Genomic DNA, 21,213 nt, shown 5'->3' on the forward strand with positions numbered 1-21,213 from the left:
TTTGTTTAGATCAAGTGTCACTGCAGCATTCTGACCAGCCCAGATTTAGCAGCAAATGGCAGGAATCATATAAAATGCAATTTTTTTAACAAAGTGCTTTTCTAAGATATACATACATATATAAATAGGTACAAAATAAAGTGTCAACATTAAAAAGCTCAACTATTTAAAAGCTTTTAACTATTTAACTTAAGTAGTACATATAAAACACTGAAATGCAAGGATATGGAATCTACTAAACAGATTCAAAGTCTTTTTTTGAAATGCAAGACCAAAAAATCAAATTCTGGTTTGCAGACAAGAAAAAAGTATCAAAAACCAGAATTCCTAACAGAGCAGCTAGAAAGGGGCAATTTTATAAACCTCATCAGCTGAATCTCTATCATGAAGTGATTTTCACCTGATTGCAAACCTGCCATGTTTTGGAACACGTTTCCATTTACCAGACATGCGCTGTCAGAACTTCATATACTCCCAAGTTACGAACCTGTGCCTTGCCTTCTCCTGCCTAAAAAGGAAAAGCTTTAAACAATGAACTTACAGTCTCTGAAACCATTAGATCTGAGCTTATCATCTGTTTAGCGTGAATGCACTAACCAGGTACGTTTCCATCAGATGCTCAGGAAAATCTCATGCATCACAGTTCAGCTAAGGTGTTAAGACAATCTTTCTCAGAGTTTCTTTTTCATGATGTCAAAGAAGCATGTAAGCGCATTGTTCAGTTGTTACTATGTGTTTTAGAATCAACCCTTTATAAGCTATAGCTTCAGGTGCTATCGCTTACAAAGAGGGGGGATAAGGAGAAAGTAAAAGAAAAGGAAACACACTATATAAACAAAATAGAATTAAAGAATAAATTCTCCAAGGGGTAAAGGAGAAACCGTTTGGAGAAATAGATACTTTCCCAGCAGCTAGGTCTGAAATTTTTGGTATTTTTTTTCTGGCTAGATAAGATTCTTTTTTTTAAGTATAGTTTTTAAGCCACCAGTTTTCCAAGTTCAAAACACAAGATCTGAGGATAAAACAGTAAGAGAGACAGGATGGAAAGATATGTGGGGAAGGTTTATAATGCTGCCTTGACACAAGAAATTTCTCATCAAGAGGTAAAGCTTTAACATAGTTGAAACACTGACTAGTGAAGCTGTTTTATGTGAGCAAAAAAGAGCACCTAAAAACTAAACGTGTTAATATTTCTCAGTTCTAGAAACTATAGAAGAAGTCACATGTAAGTTTGAAGAAGCTAGTTTGAAAATACCTGTACAAAAATATAAAAATCTATAAATTTTTTTGTTTTTGTTTTAAGCTTGTGTTGATCTTTGAAAATATTACATGCACAATAATACATCAATTGGAAAAGTGGCAACTAAAGAATTAGATATTTTTAGCTTTTTTCTTTCTTTACATATATATATATACATAATACAATAAAAATAATCTGTATTTTGGTTGTTTGGTGGAAGTATACTACAATAAGCTAAATAAACTTTTTAATTTTCAAGGTCAAAAACTATTTTACCAATAGCTTACTAAAATGAAATATATTAAAATTTCCTACAATAAGTGCAGAAATAAAAAGACTTACAGACACCTAAATGGCCACCAACTTATCTACTATGGAAGCGAACTAGAGGAACAGCAAAATAATATTTGTATGTGTGGATGCTCCTTCTGTAGATAATTGGACCCAAACAGAAATAAAATTCACAGTTCAGTAAGATCCCTAACCCTGACCTTTTCATTTTTCTTTTTTTTCTCCTTTTTTTCATACATTCATACAGTATCATGTAAGCTGTGCAAAACTTTACTTAGACTGGCAGTTCGCCATATCAGTTGCATTTGTCTTTGGTACAAAAAATAAAACAATCGCAATAATGTGCAAGTATTTGTCTTCTTCCGGTCAAGTACCGAAATATGAGTTTTCTAGAGCCATCTTTTTTTTGTGTTTTTGTTTTGTTTTTTATACAATACACAGACTCTGTGGCATATATCTACATTTCAACATAGTCCTATATACATTCAAAAAACTTGAAAAAGAGTTGGAACAAAAAAACATTTAAACCCCATAATTTTTCCATCTATATATCTTGTTTTTCCTCATTAGGGTTTTCATCATACAAAATATTACCAGTTTTATAGTTTCCCCAAAATACAAGGCACAAAGAATATGCTTTTTTTTCTTACTTGCACAGACATTATATATATATTTATATATATATTTATATATACCATATTGAGCTCGGAAAATGAACATCTAATATGGCACATGGGCATGAGTGCTGGGTTGTGCCATGTACAAGTGAGATTAATGGTTGTGGAAAATTAGAACAAAAAGCAATAATTCTAAAAACAATCTAAACTGACTGTTTAAAAAAATGCTTCCTCAATTTTTTTATGTGGTTCAGAGCATAAACCTGCCACAATATTTGGCATTTACTAATATATTCACTCCTCCAAAATGTTTTGCTGTAACAGATTTTTGCAATCTGTATCTAAACATTTACTTAAATTTTTAAGTTTCAATTCTGATGCCAGCAGCAGTTTTAACCGTGATTTATGCTCTGAAAATGCAATAATCAAGTATTTTGGATCATGCTTCACTTATGCTACTTAGTTCTTAAAACAATGTAACCTAATTGTAAATGTTTACATAATGCTAAACTGACATGCAAAACAGAATGAAAATTTACAATGAATAACATGACAAACACAGACGTTTCTGACCAGTGGTCCAATGAAACTGATTACACTTTTGATGTTGGTATCCTTAGTCCTACAAGGCCTCCAGTGGGATTGCCTTCTGCAGTCTTCTCTAACACTTGGTTAACAAATTCTGAGGTTTGTCCAGCAACTGGGAGACCTGAGGAAAAGAATAAAAGGCACACTTAGACACAGAAATGGAGCGGGCATGGATGGAAAATGAGGAATAAGAAAGTCTGGGGGCCAGGGGTGGCCCTCAGCTTGATACTGCTCCCAGATGAGTGCTCTGCTGCTTGCGACTGCAGCCCAGAAAATAGTTCCATCCACCACATTAGAGCCTATGATTTTAAGATTAGAAGGGTCAAACCAAGAATAATCATGAAGAAGGGTTAATTAACATTTTAAAGAGGGGGAAAGGACAAGTAATAACGGTCCAATTAATAGTCCGAACCCAAAGCCCGTGCGTGCGGACATGCACTGTCCCCTACGCCCACGGGACAGGTTTCCCCGTTCTCTCGGCCAGTCTCTTCCAACTGCTCCAACCTCACTACATCGCATGTGTGGGCTTCACCACGTGACTGACAATATAGCTCTGAAGAATATTTTCAGTCACTTTTATAATTACTGTATAAAATTTATGTTCCTTTTTCTTCATTTTAAAGAAAAGTGAATGAATAAGCAAAATTGAAAGAGAAGAGGGAGAAAAGGTGGGAGACAGAGGAAATACGTTGATTTTTTTTGTCTTCCTCATTTTCTAGCTGAGATCAAAAGACACTTAAAATCAATAAATTAAGTAACAGGTATATTTTTAAAGGAATAAGAAAAATAACAAATAATTAAAAAGTGATGGAAGCAGAAAAATAGCCATTGCTCATAGGAAGAAGACAAAAGATACCGTAAAAAATAGAGAATTGACACTACCTTAAAAATGTGATCAAATTTAGCATACCCCATAATAGGACAAACTGATATATGTGCCTCTTGACTGATAGAATGAGAAGGATACACTGCCTATGATGTATTCTTGCCAAGGAAATTTAACTGCATCCAATGAGGAAACAGACAAATTCAGATGGTGGGATATTTTACAAGATCAACTGCCTGGATTTTCCATGGAAAAAAAAAGGCTGAGAGACTGATCTGGATTAAAGGAGACAAAAAGACATAACTAAATGCAATACATGATCCTTTATTGATCAAAAACAAACAAAAAGTCTATAAAGAACATAACTGAGATAACCAGGGAAATTTAAATATGGACTCCATATAGCTGTTATATCAATGTCAATATAAAAAGGCAAAAAAGCCATATGAACTAACCCTAACAGATCTTTTGATGACAGAACTAAAATCAAACATCTCTCAATAAATAAAAATGAGCTAAACTCATCTATGAAAGAAAAACTCTCAGACTAACAAAGAAAACCCAACTATATGTTACATATAAAAATCTAAGAGTGAATTTTATGATATGCAAATCAAAATTAAATTAAATTTTAATTAAAAATGTTTTTTAAAGAGATGTATCCAATAGAAAGTGATTCAGAAACATTAAAAATAAAAGGGTGAGCAAAGGGGTAGCAAGCAATCATAAAATAGTAAGAAAGCTTCGTTCACGATTGTAATACCAGACAAGACTGAATTCAGGGAAAAAGCCGTAATCAAGCGTGTTCGTAAAAGCAGCTGTAACAGAAGTGTGCCTCAGGGTGATGAGGACTGTAACGCACAGGAAGAGCCCAGTAATGGGTCCTATTCCAACAGCCCAGCATTTAAAGGCAGAAACCCAGAAAATACGAGAAGAAACTGAAACACATTAGTGTGAGGTTTTCTCAGTTCTACACAGAGTAAATGGATACCACCTACAAAAATAAAAAGGAAAAGAAGACATAATTAAGATTATCTAATTGATATATAATGGAGTCAATATAAAACAGAAAATATACCTTCTTTTCAAATGCCCACAAAACATTTAAAATTGTAATCATATATTAGGTAGTGAAAAAAAGCTCAATAATTCACAAAAAATAGAAGTTAATAAAACTAGAAAATAGTAATCCCTACCTTCTAGAAAATTTTTAAATCTCTCTCAAACAATTCTTGGGTCAAAGAGTGAATCAAACCTAAAACTTCAAAGTATTCAGAAAACAATTAAAATATGACATTAAAATTTATGAGTTATAGCTAAAGCAGTGCTTAAAAGAAATCTCAAAGGCTTTTAAGTATGTCAATGAACAAGAAAGAATAAAAAGAAATGACTTAAGCATCTAACTGAAGAAATTAGAAGAATTGATAAACTCAAGAGTTGGTTCTTTGGGGGAAAAGGTAGACTAGCCTATAACTAACTGATTCAGGAAATAAAGGAGAATACAATAGATAGAAAATAAATAAAAATGGAGCACTAGCCACTAACACAGAAGAAATGTAAAAACAAAAATAATTTTAATAAATTTAAGTGGATAATTTTCTAGGAATATATAAATTATCAAAACTGATTCCAGAAGAGCTTGTAATCTGACAGGCAAATTATCATAGAGGACAGAGAGAACGTTTTCAAAGAGTTAATCACAGAAAACACAGCGGGCCAGATAATTTCAAAGAGTATTCCCCCAAACCTTTAAGAAAAAGAAACTCTAACATATTTAAACTGCTCCAGAGGGGAATTCTGGGAAGACAGTTCCATGGCAGCATAGATTTTTAATCTCAATTCCCCATATAAAACCAGCAATTAAATAGTAAAACCATAAGCCCATGGAAAACATTAACAAGTGACAAGGTATCTCCATGAACCTCAAAATTCAAGACAGTGGGAAAAAATTACCCAAAGCTATAAGACCTGCATAGTATTAACATTATCAACACTTGTATGGGATGAGTCAAAAGGAAATAATAGACCTGAAAACAAGTGAAGTCTAAAATAGCCAACAGGTTCCTCACTGGAAGGCACAGGAGGCCAACATGAGAAGGAAGAGCTGAAGCTGAGAGAGATTTTGCCCAACTGAATAGTGAACACAAGGAGCCCACAGTAAGATGTGAAGAGGCTGGAGCAGTCTAGCCTCTGTGAACTCAGAAGACTGACCAGCCAGGACTCCCTTGCAGGACAGGAGCCAGGATGAATAAGAATCAAAATTAGCAAGACAGGCACAATAGACAGGAAAGAAAGAGACGGTCCAGATAAAACTGTGGAAGGGTGCAGGACAAGAAATCTCAGAAAGCAAGCTGCCATGTGCCCTAGTGTGATAAGGCTGTCCCCCGCCACACTTTCCACTTCTTGCTCTCACCTGACTGTGGCCCAGTGACATTCAAATGCACCAAAGAAATGCCCTCACACTGTTTGCACTTCACCTTGACCTCCAACAAAAACACTTGCCCTGGGTTCATTTGTTTCTCTGTCTCCTTCCTACCTGCTTGATTGAACCGCTCCCTTAGCATGCCCTCCAGGTGTCCTCCTTGTGGCATGCAGTGGCATGCAGTGACTTTGTCTCTCTGGGATAAACTTTCTTTTCCCGCTCCTCTCGTGTGTCCCCTCTTGTGACTGGACTGAATGACTATCTCATAAACGAATACAAAATATTTTTTTATATTAATTGAAAACAGGGGACTCTGAAGTTTGAAGTTAGGAAAGCTACTCGGAACCAAACTTTCTTTTGAAAAACTAATTTCACATACAGATGACCAACAGAAAAGAATCAAGATCAAAATCCCATAAAAAGTTATTGTAAGAAAAAAAGGCAAAAAAGAAGATTCCTACAAACAATCAAAGTGTGCCTGAAAGATAGAACCAAAAAATGGTCAGATCCCACTATTATTATCCCAAATGGTCATAACCCACTGTTATTTCAAAACGAACTAAATATTTCAAATGAACTAAAAGAGATTAAAGAAAATGCTAAAAGACATCAAAAAACAACATAAATCAGAAAGACAAAAACTCAGAAACAAGGTGATAGAACTCAAAAAAGAAACAGAATTAATTAATTCCTGAAATTAAGACAAAACTAAAAAGAATATAAGAGCAGCAAATAAACACACCAGATAATGTTTTTAGGAGAAATGGAGGTGAAAAGAAGGAATTTTAAAATAAAAGAAACTAAGAGAGAAAAAAAGATTTGAGAAAAGGTGAATATCCTTCAGAAAATACTGAAGATAGGTAAAGAAGATTCAACCCACAAATAATGAGTCCCTGAAGAAGAGAACCAAAGAAAGAGAAGGGGTCAAATACTAAAAAGATTTGAAACTGCATATAGAAACTAAGAGATAAAAAAAGATTTGAGAAAAAGAGAACATCCTTCAGAAAATACTGAAGATAGGCAAAGAAGATCCAACCCACAAATAATGAGTCCTTGAAGAAGAGAAACAAAGAAAGGGAAGGGGTCAAATACTAAAAAGATGTGAAACCGTGTATTGAAAGAGCACAATGCATACATGAGAATATCGACCTAAAATGACCAACTCCAAGACACAGTCTAATAAAATTATTGGGATTTAAAGAAAAAGAAAAAATCCTGTTGACATCTAGGCAAAAATAATAAATGACTTATATGGAAAGAAAATTAGGCAATCATTAGCTTTTCAATAGCAATACTTTATGTCAGGAGAAAAATGGAGAAACATATTTAAAATACTCAAGGAAAGAAAATGTGAGCCCAGGATTCTCTATCTGATAAAACTGACTTTCAGTTGTAAAGGAAATAGACAAGTTTAGCAACATACAAAGCCTTTAAATTAAAAAACAAAAAGGTAGAAAGAATTTTTACTTGTAATATTAAATTCTTCCCTCTACCTAACAAAGGATGACTGCAAATGATTTTAAGGAACAAGAAAGAAAAGAGAGAAATGCACTGAAAGAAGACATTAGAAATAACATCAATCCATTTGAAGAAAAAGCCAAGCAAATTCACCATTGTTATTCCCTGTTTTGATTAATGTTTGGGTATTGAATTAATCTACATAGAGGTAGGAAATAATCGGTTGTTTAGGAAAACACTAATATTGAGGATCTACTCTTCAGCTAAGATTGTTTTTAATTTAAATACAGTTTTGTTCAAGATAAACTTTCAACCTTTTATAGTGCTGATAAATTTTTTGTACAAATATACTGTTCTTAATTTTGTTTCATTTCATATGTACTTTATTTTTATATGAATTTGCAACTCTACTTTTGAATAAAGTAATTCTGCAAATATAATAATTGCATATTCAATTCATTTTACTATTCTATCAACTTACCCAATTACTATTTTTGAATCATTTTCCAAAGCTTAGCGAAAGGAATTGATTATTAACTACTGATAAAGCAATAATCACTGAAATGTTCTACCATTTGGAACACTTAAATAGGAAATTATATCTATTTTCTTAGCAAGCTATATTACAAATAATCTTCAGGTTAATATTATGTTGTAAGTGTGCAATTTAGGCATTTAACTAATTTTAATTGGCTTTGTCACGAAAAAAAATCTTCAATTTGCTAAAATATGAATGACGTAGTTCAGGAACAATGTGGAAATAAAATTAAGAAAAAAAATCCAAATATTTAAGATGTAGTATAACATCAACAGCTAATGCTTACTGAGTATTGAGAATTTATATGTTCAGCAGTGCGCCGAGTGCTTTATATACACTGTTCCCATTTAATTCACACAACTGTCCACATTTTATAGATGAATAAAATTAGGATGAGGGACGTGAACTCACTCTCCTGGGGTTCTCACACAGCGAGTGGCAGGGCTTGATCTAGAAGTGATTTCAAATGCTCTGATTTTAACCACTGCACTAAACGAAGTTTGTTTTTTGAAAACATAATTTCTGGACATGACCAGTGGGTATTGCTAGAGCCACAGAGAAACCACTAGCATTTTTGGTAAACATCCATGGTAAACATGTAGAACCTAAAATGCCTCAAAATAAAGAAAATGCTTCAAGAACGAAGATAAATGCTCAAAAGTATCAAATGCTACACAGAATGTCAAGAAAAATAAATTCTCAAGTAAGCCTATTGGATGAGGCAATTAGTGGGCCACTTGTCAACTATACAGTTCAGAAACTATACAGAGATAAACGTCAGATGATAGGGCTAAGTGACAATATGTGGGTACAGAGTAAACACTGGAACTAGGAGAACTTAGTTCTGCTCCTAGTTCTGCCACTTATTGGTTGTATGACTAGCAGCAAGATACTTAATACCTTGCTGGGCTTCCAATTACTCATTTGTAAAACCAAGATAATAATACCTCCTTCACAGAATTATGGAAGTAAATGACTAAACACCCTTAACAGATAGGTCCTGGATCACAGTAAGTACTCAATAAATTTTAGCTGGTTAGCCCTTCCTAATACACCTAAGGAATCCTTTTTTCCTGGCTCTTGATCTCTCTAATATCTTCTCCTTTGGCCTTGAAACATGAAAGTTGTCAAATTTCATGAAATTGTTGGGTCAAAATCTATATGCACTGCTCAAGTTACCAAAGATTGCAAATTGTCATCAAAAACATTAGTATATTTTACATTCAGTATTAACACAATGCTGATAAGAGAAACTAGTAAGTAATTTCAAAGACAATGAGAAACTTACTAAACGCATGGAAGCATTCAATGTGCATTTATTTTTAATTAAAGAAAATGCAATCATTTGGGTAACTATGAGAAGTATAAAGAGAAATAAACAATTCTTGCTCACTCCACTCCATCTAGGTATCTTTATTTCTTCAAAGCATTTATCACAATTTATTACTTTTGTTTTTCTGTTTATTCTTTGTCTTCCATTTTTAGACTATAAGCTTCATAAGGATAGTGATCAAGTCTCTGTTATTCATTCCTGTATCCCCCAATACCTGGTACACAGTATGCACTGAAAAAATTTTCTGAAATGAATGAATTTATAGTAACTAGAAGTCAGAAAAATTGTCAACAGAAATGTAAAAAAATTCCAAGATATTTACAAGTAAAAAAAATAAAACAAATTATAGCGCTTGTTACTCTAAAATTCAGGTAAATAACTAATCAATGATTGAAAAGTAAGCTCTAGGGGTCTTCCCCATTTGCCGAGTGGTTAAGTTTGTGCACTCTGCTTTGGCGGCCCAGGGTTTCACTGGTTCAAATCCTGGGCACAGACATGGCACCACTCATCAAGCCATGCTGAGGCAGCATCCCACATGCCACACCTAGAAGGACCCACAACTAAAAATACACAACTATGTACCAGGGGGCTTTGGGAGAAAAAGGAAAAATAAAATCTTAAAAAAAAAAAAAAAGAAAAGTAAGCTCTAATTCTTTTAAGTGACCTGATTCAATAAACAATCAGCATCCTGGGGAAAAATGAACTGGAAGAAAATTCTCAGGTAACTGAAGTTTACCACTCTACACAATGACTATGTAAGAACCAGTTTGTAAGAGACAGTCCTAGAATAAATACTGTTAAACAAAGAATATACAATATAGCTGAACCAATTTTATGATGCTTCAGGGTTTTCATGAATTGCATTAGGCTGCAATGTCCCTAGATGCTACTGATCTGTAAGGTGATTTGCTCCTATGGCAGCTAAGCTCCTGGGCCTCTAGAGTTCTCATGTCTATGTCTACACGAGCTATCTCTGCCTTCCCTGTCGGATACCACTCTGCCTGACTTCTGGATGCCTTCCTCTCTGTTCCTCTGCACGTTGTATAATTAATCTGTTCAGGGATGGAAAAACCAGATAATTAAGCTTGTTAGAATCCTGTGAAATGTATTACTGAGTAAAACAAATAGGTAAGAACCTCCACTAAAGTATAAACTGCAGGCCTGACAGCTCAGGGTTCTTTACTTTCCCCATAGAAGGTTAAAGTTTCTAGAAGTTTAGCTTTCCTGAGTGTTAAAACAGTTCAGTGATGAAATCTAAATAACAAACTGTAGTAACCAGCAGTACATGTTTATGAATGTTCAATCTCCAACGACAAAATTACTTGTAAAGGAGAGTAACTACAGTGAGAGTACTTGAGTTCTTCCTTAAAAGAATTTTTAACTTCCCCTTGAATCATACATCTTACACTGCATGTTATTATTTGTTATTAATTTATCCAATATTCTTCTTACCAAGAGTATCTTTAATGAGAATTTCAAGCTTCTGCCCCATGTTGGGTCCTCTCTCCTCTCTTGGATTCTGTACTCGGTTTACAATCTCTTGCTTGATGGAGTTGATTACAAACAATAAATTATCTGTAAGACAGAACAAGACACTTGGAACACGTCACTAACATGGAAGAATTTGCTTTTAGTTATAAATATTAATATCGAACAGATATTCAACTAAAAATGAAGAATGTGTAAGAAAACATTAAGGAGTAATGGTTATAAAAGCTTGCTTATCCAAAGAGACTAATTTCAAATAATGTTCCAGTTTTGATAACACATTGTAGACATATCCATGTCCGCTATCCTGTAAGCAACTTGCCTTACTTGTCTTCATAGCTTTCAGACCAATGATAGTGCCTGGTATATCAAATCCCAGGATCTTAGTAAATGTTTATTAAATAAATCAAACAAAGCCCTTCAAAGGCAAAGGTTTAAAAACAAATTTTCCCATCTTATGAAGCTTAAAAAAAAGAGAAAAATTAACCAAAATTAAATAGGAAGAGGGAAATAATAAAGATAACAGCAGAAATCAATGAAACAGAACACAAATAGAGAAAAACACAACACAGAAACTTAAAGCTAAAAGCTGATTTTTGAAAAGATTAACAAAATTGATCCCCACTCCCACCCCCATCCCCATCTAGACCAATGAGTCACCTATATCTGGAATGAAAAAGGGGTTATCACTTCAGAATCTAGAGCCATTAAAAGGATAATAAGAAAACACTACAGTAACAAATTCAACAAATTGGATGAAATGAACAAATTTCTTGAAAATGCAACTTAACAAAATCAACACAAGAAGAAATGGGAAATCTGAACAGCCTCTCTCTAGTAAAGGAATTGAATTCATCCAAAAACATTCCCAAAAGAAAAATCTAGGAGGTTTTAATGGAAAATTCTATCAAATATACAATGAAGAAATAAAATCAATCTTATCAAACTTTTTCGAAAAAGAAGAAAGATCATGGCTCAATTCATTCCATAATGCCAGTAAAGCCCAAATACCAAAACCTGACAAAGACATTACAAAAAAAGGAAATCACAGAGCAATATTTCTCTCTTATACAGACACAGGAATTCTTAAAATAGTAGCAACAGAATCCAGCTTAAAATATTAGAATAGAACCTTACAAAATATTTGCAATAGACTCTAATATAAAAAGGAAAATACATCATAAACAAGCAAAGTTTATTCCAAGATGCAAGGTTGGTTTAATATTAAAAAATCAGTTAATGTAATTCACCATATTAACAGGTGAATATGTGATATATTACCAGAATAAATGAGAGCAACAACATGATTCTTCTGGTAGATGCAAAAAAAAAGTATATGATAATATTCAACACCCATTCATGACAAATCAAACTAGGAAAAGAAGAGAATGTACTCAAAATGACAGAGTGCATCTCATCTACAAAAAAGCCTACAGTCAACATAATACTTAAACGTGAAGGATTTCCCTCATGAGATTGCAACAAGGCAATCACCACTTCTATTCAATGTCCACACATTGCAATGAGGCAAGAAAAAGAAATAAAAGGCATAAAGATCAGAATGGAAGAAATAAAGCCATCCTTATGTGCAAACGATGATTGCTTAAATAGAAAATACCAGGGCATCTACATACCTACTACTGGAACTAATAAACAAATTTAGCAAGATAAGATACAAAAGTAAAGTACACAAAAATCCATTTATATATTAGCAGCAAAGAATTTGAAAATAAAATTTCAAAAACATTCCATTTACGGCAGCACCAAAAAATACAAAACACCCAGGAATAAGTCTAACAAAAGACATTCAAGTATTCTACACTGAAAACTATAAAATGAGGCAGAGAGAAATTAAAGACAACTTTAACTAGACGGAAAGAGAAACTAAGCTCACGGATTAGAAGACTCCATTTTGTTAAGAAGGTAGTGCTCTCCGAATTGATCTGCAGGTTAAAAGCAATCCTAATCAAAATCTCAGTAGGCTTTTATGTAAAAAGTGATAAACTGATTCCAACGTTTATATGGTCATGTGAAGGACCTAGAATAGCCAAAACAACTTTGAAAGAAAAGAACAAAAGTGGAAAACTTACAAGGACCATCTGTCTTTAAGATTTACTATAAACTACAGTAATCGAGACAATCTGTATTCACATAAAGGTAGACAAACATGAACGGAACACAATGCCAGAGTCCAGAAGCAGACCCATACACAGAGGGTCAACTGATTTGACAAAGGCGCAAAAACCATTCAATGGGGAAAGTTTTTTTCAATGAATGGTGCTTGATCAACCGAATATTCACGTGGAAACAAATTAACATCAACTCTTATCTGACACCATACACAAAAATTAACCTAAAATGGATCATAAACCTAAATGTAAAACCTAAACTATATGAATTCTAGGAGAAAATACACAAGAAAATATTTGCAATTTTGGAGTTGGCAAAGTTTCTTAGAACACAAAAAATACGAAATATAGAAGGAAAAACTGACAAATTGGATTTCACTAAAAATGTTTGGTCTTTGAAAGATGTCAATGAGAAAAAAAGGGAAACCAAAGACTAGGATAAAATATTTCCAATACATATCAGAGAAAGAACTTGTATTTAGAATAAACAAAGAATTTTTAGAAGACAAATGTTTTAAATTGTAAAATATTTGAACAGGCACTTCACACACGCACGAAACATATGAATAGTCAACAAGCACAGTAAAGATGTTCAATATCATTAATCAAATACAAATTAAGACCACAATGAGATACTGCCACACACCCACTAGGTTGTTTAAAATTAAGAGGATTGACTCTACCAAGTGTTAGCAACGATATGGACCAACTAGAACCCTCCTACACCGTTTCTGAGAATGTAAACGGTGCAACCATTTTGGAAAACAGTTTGGCAGTTTCTTATAAAATTAAATATACACCTATCCCATGATCCAGACAATCTACTCCTAGGTATTCAACCAAGAGAAACTAAAACATATGTCCACCCAAACATTTGTACAGGAACATTCATAGCAGTTTTGTTACAGTAAAAGCTAGACAAAACCCAAGTATCCATCAACAAGTGAATGGATAAACAAATTGCAGTATATCCAATACAGTGGAATACTATTCAGCAATGAAAAGGATCTAACCATTGATACAAGTAACAACATGGAAGAATTTTTAAATAATTACGCTGAGTGGAAGTAGCCACGCAAAAAAAGAGAACATATTGTAGCATTCCATTAATATAAAATTTTACAAACTGCAAACTAATCTATAGTGACAGAAAGCAGACTGTGGCTACCCAGGGATAGGAGTGAAGAGAGGGATGCTTACAAAGGGGCACTAGGAAACTTCCGGAGGTAATCAAAATGTTCACTATTTTGATTGGTTTCACACATATATACATTATATTCAAACTAATCAAACTATACTCTTTAAATATGTAGAATTATTGTACTTCAATTATACCTCAATAAAGTTGGAGGAAAAACACATTTCCAATTTCAACACACAGGATTCTTATGGTCTGAAATAAATCTCTGTCTCTTCAGAGACTGCTCTGAAATCAGTGCACTGCTAACCCTCAACTAGTAATACTGAGAAGAGACCACTCTAAACTGATGATGAAGAGGGAAGTGAGAAATAATTCGGGGTGGGGGCAGTTTAAAACTACATGCAGGGACAATGTTGGTAAAATGTGCAACTAAGTAAGAAAAGCACAGCTGACCCCTAAATCACATAAAACAAAAATTTTATGCTGCTTCTCGACGAATAACAGAGAGAACACCATGTACTGAAATATTAATAAAGTCATGCATCATTTAACAACAGGAATATGTTCTAAGAAATGCATTATTAAGCAATTTCTTCGTTATACAAACATCATAGAGTAGACTTACACAAACCTACATTTTGTAGCCTAACACACACCTAGGCTACATGGTGTAGCTTGTTGCTCCTAGGCCACAAACCTGTACAGCTTGTTACTGGACTCAATACTGTAGGCGATTGTAACACAATGGTATTTGCATATCTCAACATAGAAAACGTACAGTAAAAATATAGCATAAAAGATAATAAATGGTACACTCGTACAGGGTACTTACCATGAATGGAGCTTGTAGGACTGGAAGTTGCTCAGGGCGAGTCAATGAGTGAGTGGTGAGTGAATGTGAAGGCCCGGACATCACCACACACTACTGTAGTCTTTATAAGCACTGTACATTTAGGCTACACAAAATTTATAAACAAGTTTTCTTTTTTCAATAAATTAACCTTAGCTTACCTGTAATTTTTTTACTTTATAAGCTTTTAATTCTTTTAACTTCTTGACTCTTTTATAATAATACTTAGCTTAAAACGCAAATACAGGGGCAGCCCGGATCCCGGGTGCAGACATGGCACTGCTTGGCACACCGTGCTGTGGTAGGCGTCCCACATACAAAGTAGAGGGAGATGGGCACGGATGTTAGCTCAGGGCCAGGCTTCCTCAGCAAAAAGAGGAGGCCTGGCAGTAGTTAGCTGACGGCTAATCTTCCTCAAAAAAATAAAAAATAAAAAAATAAAACACAAATACACTGTACAGCTGTATAAAAATATTTTTTTATATCCTTATTCTATAAGCTTTCTTCTATTTTTAAAACTTTTTTTTTTTCACTTTGTAAGCTTTTCTGTTAAAAACTAAGACACAAGCACACACTTTAGCCCAGGCGTACACAGGGTCAGGATCATCAATCTCACTGTCCTCCACCTCCACATCTTGTCCACTGGAAGGCCTTCAGGGGCAATAACATGCATGGAGCTGTCATCTTCTATGATAACAATGCCTTCTTCTGGAACACCTCCTGAAGGACCTGCCTGAGGCTCTTCTTGAGGAGGCGTCACTCTTTTCAGAAATACATCCATGGTGGTTTACTTGGTTTCTTTCTTTTTTTCATGATAGATTTGCTTGTGAGCAGATAATGCACCATGAACATTCCTCTCTATTAATGAAAACCTTTTGGTGTTGGGATTCATGTTTTCAAACTTTTTAAGGAGCTTGCTGAAGTCTGCAAAAGCTTCTGCTAAAGCCTTCACTGTGAATTTCCTTGGAGGTTCTTCATTTTCTTCTCTTGCAGTTTCCTTTCCTCTTGCCTCTTCTACAACTAGGCATTCCTATTCCAGTTCCAACAACTCCTCATTAGTCCATTCTTCAGGAACCACCTCTAGAAGCTCCTCAATGTCATCCTCATCCACAACAAGGTTACAGTTGTTTGCCATCTCAACCACAGCCTTGTTGATTTCTGCAACCTCCTCATCCTTGGCAAACCCTCTGAAGTCATGGACAAACCTCTTGAGTATCTTCCAGACGCCATTTATACATTCCTTGGTGACATCACCCCAAGCTCCAGCAAGGTTCTTGATGCAGCACAGATGTTATAATCCTTCCACAACTGCATCAGTGTCTTCTCAGTGCCTTCCTCAGTTGCAGCAATAGCCTGCCTGGGCAAAGGTCCTTCTCGGGTAGTAGGCCTCTAAAAGCTCCTGTAACTCCTTGATCCATTGGTTGGATCAAAGAGGTGGTATTTGGAGGGAGAAACACTGCTTTCATATTGGGATGAAGATCATCAATAAAAGGAGCTACTTGGGAGCATTATCAACAATAAGCAAAATCTTGAAAGGTATGTCATTGTACAAACAGTACTTCTCCACTCCCCTGGCACAGCAATTCAGGAGGGCATCTGGGACGAGGCACTGGGTCACCCATGACTTCTTATTGCTCCTGTAGTACACTGGCAGTGTGTGCTTTATTGATATGTTTGAAGGCCCTCGGGTGCTCACTGTGCCAGATCACAAAGGGTTTCAATTTGGAGCCTGCAACATTGCCCCCAAGCATGGCTGTTACCCTGTCCTTAAGAGTTTTTAACCTGGCATTGACTTGGCCTCCTTATGGATAAAGGTCCTTTCAGGCATGCATTTCCAGAATAGGGAGGTTTCATCCATATTGAATATTTGCTCTAGCAAGTAATTTTCCTTCATAATCAGCTTATCTAGAGTTTCCAAAAACTCTTCAGCTGCCTTCACATCAGCACTTGCAGACTCGCCACTCACTTTCACATTATAATGAACAACGATTCTTGAATCATTTAAACTATACAGAGCTAGCAGTAAATTCAACATTGGAGTCGGGTCCAGTCTTTTCTTTCAACAATACAAACAAACTTTCTGCTTTGGCTGTGATCGTCATGTTGCCAAGAGGGATACGCTTCTGTGTCTGATGTTCAATGCAGGTTATTAGAAGTTTCTCAATGTCTGATATAGGGCCTCCTTGAATTTATGTTAGTCTCGTTGCCTTCAATGAAGCAGATCCTTTCACAGCTTATGTCACTTTGTTCTTGTTCTTCAAGCTCATAGCTGTGGTGGAATGGGACATGCCTGACTGGAAAGCAATAACCATCACTAATTTTTCCACCTTCATTGTCCTTAATCACTTTCAATTTCGTTTCCAGGCCAGTCACTCAATGTGGCCTCTTAATGGCAACATTAACACTGGATTTTCTATGTTTAGGGGCCACGACAGACAAAACAACATGAGATTAAATCAAGCACAAGAGAAAATGATGCGATCAAGAGACACAGTAAACTCAAAATGTATGAGGCTGCTGCTGGTATAACAGCGTATACTGCTTTACAGTAAACATTTTTTTATATAAGTAGAAAAAATATACTGTAAAATAACAATAAAAGTATAGTATAGTAAATACATAAACCAGTTAAAGTTGTTCATTATCAAGTATTGTGTACTGTACATAATTGTATATGCCATACTTTTATAGGACCAGCAGTGCAGTAGGTTTGTTTACACCAGCATCAACACAAACATATGAGTAACACCTTGTACTGTGACCCTTAGGATGGCTACGATGTCACTAGGCAACAGGAATTTTTCAGCTCCATTACAATCTTATGGGACCACTGTCATATACGCGGCCCATTGTTGACCGAAATGTCATTATGTAGCACATGACTGTCAGGACATTAATATACAGGCTGAACTTAAGAGAAACAATGAGCTTCCCACATCCTCAACAGCTAAAGTAAATGACATTTCTTAAAAAGAAAAGGAAGAAGGGGCTGGCCCCATGTCCTAGTGGTTAAGTCTGGTGCACTCCTCTCAGCAGCCCAGGTTTGGTTCCTGGGCGTGGTCCTACACCACTTCTCAGCAGCCATGCTGTGGCAGTGACCCACATACAAAACAGAGAAAGACTGGCACAGATGTTAGCTCAGGGCAAATCTTCCTCAGCAAAAAAATAAATAAATAGAAAAAAATAACACTATAAAATCAAAATTAAAACAGAGTAGAACAGTTCTTTTCAAACCTGGGCAGTGTCCATCCCAGCATGCCGGGGGCAGGGAGGGCAGAGGTGAAGGTCTCTCACACTACCAAAACCTTCTCAAGCAGGAAACGGAGGCATCTGGCTCTCAGAAATTGAGGCCAAACGTTAAATCTATAAACATATCCCTCCTGTTCTGATTCCACGTTCATTCAAGAATCTTCCAATTTTAATTTTCCCATACAGCTTGCTTAGGGACAAAATACGTCAGTCAGGGTGAAGTTCCAGTCCTCTCAGTTGTTCTATTTCCCGTTCTGAGTCAACAAATCTACATTTGAGTCTACAAAGCAGCTTCTTGTGAGCTTTGGTTGAAGGAATAAACAGAAGGAGGTTTGGTCGGACAGAATGAGACGAGTAGTATAGTACTAGATCCCTAAAGCTAGTCCCTCAAACAGTGCTAGTTCATGATAAGTTAAAAAGGAGAAGGAAAATAGAGTAAATTTTTCATAAAGCTAATTTTATTCTATTGTGAGATTATACCTGTCTCGATTTTTTACTGCTAAAATATCCTTCCTTGTATGAAATTACAGCAATTGTAGATGACATTCTTTTTAATGTCTTCACCTGGCAAAATATAAAGTTGGCACACCTACAGTTTCCAACTCCCAAAATGTTTTTCAAATGTCACTGATTTGTGAATCACAAATACTAGAAACCACTGGGTTAAGAGATAGGTAATGGATAATAAGTTGTCCACAGAACAATAAAAGAGGCTCCCAGATATTTAGAGGAATCGAGGGCACCATACCCTTGCGAGATGTACCAGAAACTCTAGGAAGAATTTTCAAACTACATGTGGCAAAGTACACAAGAGCATCTCAGTGGTTCTGAGATGCCTTCTAAACTAACAGTTGAGGCTCTCTTTCACAGAGACTGGAGAAGAGATGCTGGTAAGACAGAAGTGGAAGAGAAATAAACGAATGAGAAGGCCCTCCTCCTCCACGCTGACTAAGTGAGAAGAAAATGCTGCCTTCTAAACATAAGCCTTTTCCTGCATGAAAATATCAGAGGCTTTAAGTTAGCTTTGGAAACAAGAAAAATTTCAGGCAGTCATCAAAACTCAATTTGCGATAGAACAATACATTCAGAATCACACATACTCCTGGACCTTACCAACTTCTCAACTGTTCCCCACTCTAGAATATATTTACATCACAAACACAAAGCATATGTTTGTGGGCATACAGCTGCATATATACAAATGCAAAAATATATAGCCACACAGATGTACATAATTATGGATAAATACATTAACTTCAGTTTTTCAAAACACACAGGTAAGTGCCAATATGTGTCCAAAGAAACATAGACCCAGAAGGCTCCCAGTGGCCCAACACACCTCCCTGCAGTGTGAATCAGCTGGGTTCTAAAATGAAATGTGAATGCCCAGAACGTTGCAATCACTAAATATACAGCCACGCTCACAGAGCTCAAGGTCAAAAATGCTTCAACAGCAAGAAAGAATAATAGGAAAATGGGTAAATTTCCATTCCAAGAAACCAACTAAGGTTTAACCTAATTCATTTACCTTGATTAGAGCTCCTGAGTGGCCATTAATAAATAAAACCATCAGTTCATTTCACAAGTTGTAAACTTCACAGTTGGAAATCCTCTATCTGCGCTCACAAATGGAAACAAGATAATCAAGGTAAAGGATTAAGAAAAATTGCACAGCTTATTGAGCACCTACATGCCAGACATCATGTTGGACTTAAGAAAATCTCTAGAAACAAATAATAATTGATCTTTTTACCACCGTTCCATTTTCAGATACAACTTAGCCCAAGAGCTAGACAGTGAAGAGGACAATTTTAGAGGCAAAGGAACATACAAACACTTATGAGGCTTAAGGAATAGTACCAGAGCAAGGGGGAAAGGAAGTTAGTTCTTACTACAAAGATCAAAACCAGAGCTTTCCAAGTCGCTAGTGTGCTGTAAAAGGGTTCCAGGTGTGTGAGATAATGATACTCTCAGCCCATAGGGCCTCCTCCCATGTGCTGCCTACTCTGCTGTATTCCAGGATGCCTTAGAGATGATAATTTTTTTATGTACCACGATGTGAAAGATTGGGAAGCACTCATCTAAACCAACAGTTCCCAAATATGCGTTAGGATGGTTGCATAAGAATAATCTGGGAAGTGTTAAAAATATGGATTCTTGGGTTCCACTTGCATAGATTCCAATTCACAGGATCTGAGGAGAAGCCTAGGAATCTTTATATGTACACAGAAGATTTTAATGAGCAATCAAATTTGTAAAACAAATCTAAACTATCCACTCAAATGTTGAAATAAATATTAGTCAATAAAATTGGCTAGAGGAAAGGTGTCAAGATGGTGGAATAGGTAGACTCTGAAGTCGCCTCCTCCCACAACCAATTTACAATGACTCTGGGAACAACCACCCCTGAGAGAAAACTGAAAACTGCATAAAAAGTACCCCCATAACAAGGGACAGTCCTGACCGAGGTGAAAGAGGCAGAAATTCCTATCTGGAGAGAAAAGAAGCCATCTTTGCAAGCCATGGTGCTTCATGGCCGGCCGGGAGCAATCGTAAGGTACATAGTCTTCCCTGGAGGAGTGGGGGACCTGAGCAGGGGAGCGTTACACCTATAAGCATCCTTTGGACTCAGCACAACCGAGACAAGTCTCATAATATCTGGCTTTGCTTGCTACTAATAACAATGGGAAATACCCCCAGAAAAGCTATTGGACATAAGGGGAAAAAAACCCCAGCTCTTAAAGGGCCCATGCACAAATTCACCAGTTTCAGAAAGCAACCTAAAATCACCAGAAAGAAAGCTGCACACTTTTGGTGAAAAAGAGACTCACGTGATAGGCTCTGGGTGTATCTTGGTGAGAGATGAGACCCCTCCAGGGGCTGAGACATTCGCAACAGCCATTACTGTGACCTAGTACAGGCATGCTGACACAGACACTGGCAGACACCACTGGAGTTCTTCCCCTGGCCTGTTAGCCTAGGGTCTGTCCCACCCACTAGAGCACCAGTTTAATCCAGCTCAGCCAGGACAGAAAGCCTGTCT

At 35.9% G+C, this 21,213-nt stretch overlaps 1 protein-coding gene across 5 annotated transcripts in view; it reads right to left on the bottom strand.

The window, feature by feature from the left end:
• Positions 1–1,763: 1,763 nt before the first annotated feature.
• Positions 1,764–21,213, bottom strand: part of CREBRF (CREB3 regulatory factor) — a 59,678-nt gene continuing 40,228 nt past the window's right edge. For all 5 annotated transcript variants that reach the window (XM_070517081.1, XM_070517085.1, XM_070517082.1 and 2 more), the window contains 2 exons: positions 10,766–10,888; positions 1,764–2,857 (listed from right to left, as the gene is read on the bottom strand). In XM_070517081.1, coding sequence (XP_070373182.1) covers positions 2,742–2,857; positions 10,766–10,888 — 239 coding nt within the window. In that variant the 3' untranslated portion in view covers positions 1,764–2,741. The remainder of the gene's footprint in view (positions 2,858–10,765; positions 10,889–21,213) is intronic.

Source organism: Equus asinus, chromosome 9 (assembly GCF_041296235.1).
Source record: "Equus asinus isolate D_3611 breed Donkey chromosome 9, EquAss-T2T_v2, whole genome shotgun sequence".
In the NCBI taxonomy this organism is placed as follows: domain Eukaryota; kingdom Metazoa; phylum Chordata; class Mammalia; order Perissodactyla; family Equidae; genus Equus; species Equus asinus.